The 9311-nt window shown below is 43.2% G+C and overlaps 1 protein-coding gene across 2 annotated transcripts; it reads left to right on the top strand.

Annotated features, from left to right (window-relative positions):
• Window positions 1-5582: 5582 nt before the first annotated feature.
• On the top strand, window positions 5583-9311 carry LOC121743841 (transmembrane 9 superfamily member 8-like). 2 transcript variants are annotated; one of them, XM_042137228.1, is made up of 7 exons: window positions 5583-5785; window positions 6874-7038; window positions 7124-7233; window positions 7352-7460; window positions 7544-7656; window positions 7747-7897; window positions 8006-9311. In XM_042137228.1, exons 1-7 carry the CDS (start codon window positions 5663-5665, stop codon window positions 9161-9163), a joined length of 1929 nt encoding a protein of 642 aa, XP_041993162.1. In that variant the 5' UTR covers window positions 5583-5662; the 3' UTR covers window positions 9164-9311. The 2 variants fall into 2 exon arrangements, with proteins under 2 accessions (XP_041993162.1, XP_041993155.1); XM_042137221.1 differs by having other exon boundaries at window positions 5583-5818.

Genomic DNA, 9311 nt, shown 5'->3' with positions numbered 1-9311 from the left:
CCTGGACAGTAGAATAGTCCTTTGTAATAGCGTAACGCCATTTTGTAGGGTAGCGGAGTTGTGTGCCGAACAAGATTTGAAAATGAAATTTTGTTTTTGTTTTCGCTTCTAACACTGTGTATTTACAGCTTAGCGAAAAAATTTCATCGTACTTGTCCTCGGTCTTATGAAGTAAACTTCTTTGACCGGACTTGTCTTTGGTCTGATGAAATAAACATCTTTGACCGGACTCGTCTTTGGTCTGATGAAATAAACATCTTTGACCGGACTCGTCTTTGGTCTGATGAAATAAACATCTTTGACCGGACTCGTCTTTGGTCTGATGAAATAAACATCTTTGACCGGACTCGTCTTTGGTCTGATGAAATAAACATCTTTGACCGGACTCGTCTTTGGTCTGATGAAATAAACATCTTTTGACCGGACTCGTCTTTGTGTTCTAATTTGGCGATTTTCGTCGCCGGGATCGAACTTTCCCTTGTCCTAATTCGGCGAGTTTTATCGCGTGGATCGGACTTTCCCAGTTAACCGAAGTGGTCTTATGCAGTAAACCTCTTTGACTAGACATGGTCGTCCTCGGTCTTATGAGGTAAACTGCTTTGACCGAACTTGGTCGTCCTAATTCGGCGAGTTTTATCGCGTGGATTGGACTTTCCCTTGTCCTAATTCAGGCAAGTTTTATCGCGAGAACCGGACTTTTGTTGCAGTTCGTTTCAGACGAAGTGCTTGATTCTTAAGCAGAATTGTGGTCTTGTATCCTCTTTAGAAGCTTTGACACACAATCGTGGGCTTGTTGCAGCTCGTTTCAGACGAACTGCTTGTTTAAGCTGAATTGTGGTCTTGTATCCTCTTTAGAAGCTTTGACGCACAATCGTGGGCTTGTTGCAGCTCGTTTCGGACGAACCGCTTGTTTAAGCTGAATTGTGGTCTTGTATCCTCTTTAGAAGCTTTGACGCACAATCGTTTAGCTTGTATATGTTCTAAGAAGGGGATCAGCCTTCGAAGAACAAGATACCTCAGTAACATTTGTAAGAGACGACACGCACATAGACAGACAAGACGCATATAGACAAATAAAAAGCACATAGAGACGAACAAAAACCAAGCAAACCAAAGAAAGCACATTGACCGGACTGTCTCTTACAAATGGAACTTTTTGAGGTTGGAAACGTACCATGTTCGGGGTACTTGTGCTCTTGACACGTGAGTCAATTTGTAAGACCCTTTGCCGAGGACTTCTGACACCCGATATGGAACTTCCCATGTGGGTTCGAGTTCGCCCAGCTTTTCTGCTCGGCTTACTTCGTTGTTTCTCAAGATGAGATCTCCCACTTGAAATTGCAGCTTTTTTTTACCCTTTGGTTATAATACCGGGCTACTTGCTCCTTGTACTTGGCTGCTTTTATGCAGGCCAATTCTCTTCTTTCTTCGGCCAGATGTAGTTCGGCTCTTAGTCCGTCACCATTCATTTCTGAGGAGAAATTGAGTTCGGGGACTGGATATGCCGATCTCAACCGGAATCACGGCTTCAGTGCCGTACACCATCGAGTTCGGCTCCGGTGTGACTTCGGTCATTTCGCCGGCCTCTGATTCCGGCTGCTGTGATGGCTATGCTTGATGGTGCCGAACTGATTGCTCGGCACTTTTAAGCGCAATCTGCGAACACACTTGCTCTTTTTCGATCACCTCGGATGACCGCTATCTCTCCTTTAGTGGAGAAGGTGTTCGGCGAGGATGCCTCTGATCGCTATGACCGGGCTTCTTTTTGTCTTCTCTAGATGAGCTGTCTAAAGACCGTTTTCGACGGTCTGCCTCATCGGCACGAGAAAACTTGTCCGCAATGTCCCACATCTCTTGAGCTGTTTGCGGACCGCACTCCACGAGCTTTCTGTAGAGAGCTCCGGGCAGGATTCCATTTTGGAATGCCGAAATGACAAGTAGATCATTGAGATTATCTACCTGTAGGCATTCCTTATGGAATCTCGTCAGGAAGTCGCTGATCTTTTCGTCGCGACCTTGACGTATAGAAAGCAGCTGAGCCGAAGTGCTTCTGGCTTCCGCTTTCTGAAAGAACCTCCTGTGGAAAGCATCCATTAGATCTCGGTAGGATCTAATGCTGCCTTGAGGGAGGCTATCGAACCACCTTCTTGCGTTCCCGATTAGCAGCTCGGGAAACAGCTTGCACATGTGGACCTCGTTGAGACCCTGGTTCGCCATGTTATACTGATAGCGTCCCAGGAAGTCATGAGGATCCACGAGTCCGTCATAGGTTATCGACGGAGTTCGGTAGTTCTGTGGAAGGGGAGTTCGGGTAATATCGTCCGAGAACGGAGTCCTCAATGCTCCGTACATGGCGAACCCGACATTTCTTCGGTATGGAGGAGATGGAGTTCTCCTGTGATTCCGGTACCGAGGATTCTTTCTTCTGGAAGACATGACACTACTGCGGTAGTGACTATCTCGTATGGAGGGAGAGGGAGAATCCGCCGTTTTTGTCCCCGGCTGCTTTTGGCTTTTTTGCAGGAAGGTTAAGAATTCCTCCTGCTTTTCCGCCAAAAACAGCTTGACAGCCTCGTTCAAATCGGGCTGCTGGGAAGACTCGGTGTGACGGCTTTTGGAGCGGCTTGTTCCTCCACCATGAGAACTGGTGGTGGATTTATCCCTAGGCTGTTTTCCCGACCTATGGGATGGATTGGCTTCCTCCTGGTTCTCACGGGCAGGAATACGGGTACTCTGCGATCTGGTATGCATTTTTTGGGTTGAAAAAAGTGGATCAAAAATTCGCTTTATCACAAATTTTGTTCTCTGCTTCCCACAGACGGCGCCAGTGATGATTCCGCGAATTTTTGATGATGATAAATGCTCGTAAAAATAAATTACGACACAGAGAATTTTACGTGGTTCGATTTACTGAGGTAAATCTACGTCCACGGGGAGAAATGGGGGCAGGTTTGTATTGCTTGATCTGCGAATTACAGCTTACAACACAGACTTGCTATATGATTATTTCTCTAGAGAGATTCTAACCCTTTTCTATCAGATCTAAGTTCTATTTATACATTGAACTAAGATCGTGGCTTACATCATCACTCTAGGTCGTGGAGGTCGTGTAGGTCATGGCCTAAGATCGTGGCCTGAGTTGACGCCACGTGGTAGTGGGTGTGTTGGAAGTTGTGGAAATCCTGCATGGGTCCACTAACTCCTTGTTCGGTCGAATACTGAGACCGAACTGCTTTGGTTGCCGATCTGAGAGTAGAGCTTGATGCCGACCTGAGAGCAGAGCTTGATTGGTTGGCTTTTACCGAGCTGTAGGCTGAGGCCGAACTCTTTGGTAATGCCGAACTCCTCCGAACTCTTTGGTAATGCCGAACTCATACTCTTCCTTGGGCTTTGGGCTGATGGGCCGTCACTGCTGTTGGGCTTGTTTAGTTCGTACCCCATCATAGAACAATATGATGAGTTGAGATATGTAAAACAAGTGATAAAAGAGAGTTTGAGGCTACACCCTCCAGTTCCATTGTTGCCTAGAGCTTCGAGGGAGACATGCCAAGTTAATGGATACGCGATACCTAATAAAATAAGGGTGATAGGTGAACGTATGGGCGATGCATAGGGATCCCAGGCTTTGGAAAGATCCAGAAGAGTTTGAGCCCGAGAGATTCGAGAATGAGGATGGTGATTTCCATTACTTACCGTTTGGTTTAGGAAGAAGAATGTTTGGCTAGCTAGTGTGGAGCAGGCTATAGCTCAGCTGCTCTACCACTTTGATTGGCGCCCGCGGCTATAGCCGCGTTTGGGGCGGAAGCGGGGCGCCTTATAGTGGCGGAGTTGTCCGCCCCGGAGGTGGACGCGGCGAGGGGGGAGGGAGGCGGCGGACGCGGGATAGCCGCGTGCGGGGCGAGGACGCGGCGATGGAGCTATAGTCGCGCCTATAGTGGCACGAGGATGAAGCCGCGGCTATTGCGCGCGATTTTTTTTTTTTTTTTTTACATTTCAATTCACCTATAAATACACCCCACTCCATTCATTATTTTCACACCATTCAAACACAACATCTATACAAATTTCTCTCACTACAATTTGAGGTCGGAAATGAACAATTTGTGGAGAGACAACTGGAATGCTCTGATTCAACAGGTGCAACAGGATGTAGCGGCCCGAAGATGATGTCGCAAATATTATGTTAGCCTGTATCATATTGCATAATATGATCATAGAAGATGAAGGATTTGCGGCAGAGCGATGGGCGCCGGAAGATGGTGCAAGCACAAGTCACGGTGTCGCCTCCGCGCCGATCCAGATGGGCGTACCACGGAGCAATGAATATTTGATCCAACACTTCGCTGATATGCGCAGGACCACATCACATAACACACTGCAGGCCGATTTGATTGAAGAAGTGTGGGCACGTAGGGGAGGTGGTGGCGTTGTGTAAACTTGGTAGTAATTTGTATTAGATTCAATGTAGTGTGTGATTTTAATTTTAATTTAAATTTAGTGTGTAATTCTAATTTTAATTTGTATTGTATTTGTATTTTTATTTTTATTTTTATTTTTATTTTTAATTCGTATAGTCGGCCTTTCTTAATCCACTAATTAGAGCCCGATAAATTTGTTAATAATTACTTGATATATTATAAAATGAAAGTTGATTATAAAATTTTGGGGCTATTGGAGTTGTCCACTATAGTGGCGGAAATAAAATTTTGGGGCTATGGACAAAAAATTGGGGCTATGGACAAAAAACTGGGGCGGGGCTATTGGGCGTGTCCACCTTATAGTGGACACCCTTAGGGCTCAAGATTTGGATATAATGGGCTTACAAGTGTAAGAACAGAACAGAACAGAACAGACAATTTGGTTGTAAATAATTGGCACTCCATATCACCCATAAGAATTGTTTTATAAGTAGGTTACCACTTGCAGCTGCACCTGAAACAATCTTTAATTCAGAACAAACTTCAATAAGTACTGTCACTTTATTCTCCTTTTTTGGATGTCTACATATTTATTGTCAGAATATTCATATTTTACTGTCTCGTTTATTAATGTATTTCTTTTTAATTCGTTGATTAACTTTTTTATATTAAATATTATCACCAACCATATAGGCATATTCGAAAGGGATAGAAATCCATGGGTTCCATCTTAAAACCAATTGGTGATAAGAGGAGAGGCTCATGAGATTTATATAGTGGATTAAGCTCTTTGTGTACACCGGTGTGGGATATTATTATATTCATTTTTATGTTTCAATTGCCAACAGAAAGTTTATTGTATAATTTCTTTTTTGAATGATTTTTATTTTTAAAAAAATCCAATCTGCCTTTAAGGAAAGTATATTATGGTTATGGATATTCAATTTAATGTGTTAATTAATCTATGTTGCGACTAAATAAGTCTTATTATTCCATGGCATTCATTTTGATCTTCTACAAACCTTCTCATATATTTGTGATGACTTATTTAAAAAGGGGAGTAGTTTGTCCTCGGCTGTAATACTATAATCTAAATATGAATTAGATACATAAAATCTAAATCATGCAGCTTTATTTATTTTTAAGCAAGTGATAGTGCAACTAACCAACCTGAGCAACCGACATTAATTCTTCGCATAAATAACATCTCCTCTCTCAGGAGATCTGGATTGCTCGATCTCACAATGGAAAGAGCTCTCAATTCAATTCGCTCACTTCTAATCACCACACTCATCTGCATTCTTCTCTTCTCCGATGATGCCCGGTGTTTCTATCTTCCCGGTGTTGCTCCTGAAGACTTCGAAAAGGTCTTCCTAATTTTAATTTCTTTTTCCGAGCTGGTAATCAGGAATTCGATTATTGTATCATCTATTTGCTTATTGTTGAGGAATTATTCATGGCTGATCATCAATTTTTATTTCATTCTGTTAAAATGATCTGAGATTTCAATCACTTTATCCGCTTCTCTGTGTTTTTCTCTTGTTTTTTGCGATTGGTAATTTGAAATGAGTGAATCCTGAGTTCAGTTTTTGATGAGTGACTTATTGAATTTTCATTGCGCGGAAGTTTATCTGATACTGATTGATACCAATTTTGTATTGTGTAGAATGTGCATTATGCATTCTGTTTTCGTGGTATGGATAAGCAATTAATCGATTTTACAGTGCTTTGCTCTTGATAAGCTTAAGAATCTGAGAGTTTGTTGCTATAAAAGGCAATGTAGAGGTGTGTGCGCTATTGACAAAGTGTTGGTTTACATATGTTTACGCGTGACCTACTCAAATTGTATTCGAGTCATGCATCTTTGGAACTTGTATGTAGGCAGCTAGTCTATACAGTCCTGTAATTAGGGGCTTTGATCATGAGGTCATGGAGAGATTATATTAGAAATTTCATCAAGTGAGAAAATTCTTACTTTTTTCTGCTTTTCTGAATCTACCTAATATCAAGGAAGATGGGAGTTAATTGGCACCATGAAGAAAGAGTGATTCGTGTAGAAAAAAACATATTGCTTCTTGAGTGTGATCATAGCTGTTGTTGGAGATTTAGTGCCTGGGGATATCATATTTTTGGTCGTAAACATAATATGCGATATGCCACTCTGCTATCAAGAATATAAAAGCTAGCTAAAATCCACACTAGTACTAACATTTTGTATGATAAACTTAGGCATTGGAGTTCATTCATCTATGGATATAGCTCAAAAAAAATTTATTCATCATACATATGTAGGCTAATGAATGCCCTTGCTTAATAGAGATATAATCAACTTTTACTTAAGATATTAGGTTTTCAGCTTGTACTGTTATAAATAAGAAAATCTCTTTCTTGAATCATATTATTCTCTGGTTTGAATGTGTTACATTTTTTTCCTCTCTCGCTTAATTTCTTGCAGGGAGATCCATTGAGCGTGAAAGTGAACAAATTGACGTCTATAAAGACTCAGCTTCCTTATTTGTACTATTCTATCCCTTACTGCCGGCCAAATACTATAATCGACAGTAGAGAGAATCTTGGAGAAGTCCTTCGTGGAGATCGCATCGAGAACTCCCCTTATGTGGTTCGTGTAATTATTTTTTTCGCTTATTGCCTATTTGGCCTTTTCTCATTCCTTAACCTTCTGTTGTTGCATGGTCACGCTACAGTTTCGGATGAGGGAGCCACAGTTGTGCAACGTTCTTTGTCAAGTGGTGCTCGATGCCAAGACTGCAAAAGCATTCAAAGAAAAAATCGAAGATGAATACCGGGTCAACATGTATGTAGAACATATATTTATTGCAAGCGACAGGAACGAATTTCTCTAATTATGTTAAAAAGTAGAGTTTCGTTTAAATTTGTCTCTTTCGTGATAGTTCTACCGCTATGTGCTGCAGGATCTTGGATAATCTTCCTTTGGTTGTACCGATTCCAAGATTGGAGCAAGAAGGTCCTCCGATCTACCAGCTGGGTTTCCACGTCGGGCTGAAAGGGCAATATGCAGGCGTAAGTTGACTCGTCATTTTGGAAACTGCATGCGGTTATTTCTGCACAAGTTATCTTCTTAAAACTCATGTTTTCTTCTGCAGAACAAGGAAGAAAAGTTTTTTCTCCACAACCACTTGAACTTCGTCGTCAAGTATCACAAGGATCCGCAAACCTACACATCAAGGATTGTCGGCTTTGAAGTCACACCATTTAGGTAGTTTCTTAAAGAGTATGCTTCATTTTCTCTTCATTTTTGCGTCCAGTTGTTTCTTTGTTTTTTGAAACCCTGTACCTCATTCTTCAGTGTCAAGCACGAATATGAAGGAAAATGGACGGGAAACACACGGCTAACGACATGTGATCCACATGCCCAACATATAGTAACCTCTTCAAGCTCGCCACAAGAGGTCGAAGATAAGCAAGAAGTGATATTCACTTATGATGTCACATTTCAGGTAATGAGCTTAGTATATGATTCTGGATAAACATGTATAACGCTCTTTGTTTAGCTGATCAATCTTTAAGGAAAAACTATGCATGGTAACCATATGGCTGCAACACAGGAGAGCAACGTGAAATGGGCATCGAGATGGGACACATATCTCCTAATGGCCGATGATCAAATCCATTGGTTCTCCATAGTGAATTCTCTGATGATTGTCTTCTTCCTCTCTGGTATGGTTGCGATGATAATGCTGAGAACACTCTATCGAGACATCTCCCGGTATAATGAGCTCGAGACCCATGAGGAGGCCCAGGAAGAAACCGGATGGAAACTGGTCCACGCGGACGTGTTCAGGCCCCCAAGCAACTCTGATCTCCTCTGTGTGTACGTTGGAACAGGGGTGCAGTTTCTCGGAATGGTCCTCGTCACCATGATCTTCGCTGTCCTCGGATTCCTCTCCCCTTCAAACCGAGGCGGCCTCATGACAGCCATGCTACTGCTCTGGGCATTCATGGGGATTTTCGCCGGCTACGCTGCAGCCCGTCTCTATAAGTTGTTCAAAGGGACCGAGTGGAAGAGGATAGCCATGAACACAGCGGTCCTCTTCCCTGCCACGGCGTTTGCCCTCTTCTTCGTCCTCAACGCCCTCATCTGGGGCGAGAAGTCTTCAGGGGCTGTCCCATTTGGGACGATGTTCGCCCTCGTGTTCCTCTGGTTCGGCATCTCTGTCCCACTCGTCTTCCTAGGGAGCCACATTGGGTTCAAGAAAGCAGCGATGGAGGACCCTGTGAAGACGAACAAGATCCCGAGGCAGATCCCAGAGCAGGCATGGTACATGAACCCGATCTTCTCGATCCTGATAGGGGGCATCCTGCCGTTCGGGGCGGTGTTCATCGAGCTGTTCTTCATTCTGACCTCCATCTGGCTGAACCAGTTCTACTACATCTTCGGGTTCCTCCTGATCGTGCTGGTGATCCTCGTGGTGACGTGCGCGGAGATCACGGTGGTGCTCTGCTACTTCCAGCTGTGCAGCGAGGACTATCTGTGGTGGTGGCGATCGTACCTGACATCGGGATCATCGGCATTGTACCTCTTCCTGTACGCGGTGTTCTACTTCTTCACGAAGCTGGATATCACGAAGCCGGTGTCGGGGGCGCTCTACTTCGGATACATGCTGATCGCGTCGTACGCGTTCTTCGTTGTAACGGGGGCGATAGGGTTCTACGCTTGCTTCTGGTTTACGAGGCTCATTTATTCATCTGTCAAGATTGATTAATTGATTGATTGATTGATTGATTAAGCAGAGTTTAGGATAGAGAGTGCTTGCTTGGGTGTGAATGCTTTCATAAGGGAAGATACGTCACCAAATTAATTTTGGAAGTCAATGATATTTCAAGAGAATATTTTAACATTTTTCCAACTTA

Source organism: Salvia splendens, chromosome 1 (genome assembly GCF_004379255.2).
Source record: "Salvia splendens isolate huo1 chromosome 1, SspV2, whole genome shotgun sequence".
Lineage (NCBI taxonomy): Eukaryota > Viridiplantae > Streptophyta > Magnoliopsida > Lamiales > Lamiaceae > Salvia > Salvia splendens.
The sequence above is the reverse complement of the archived record's forward strand: the minus strand, read 5'-3'. Positions and strand labels throughout refer to the sequence as shown.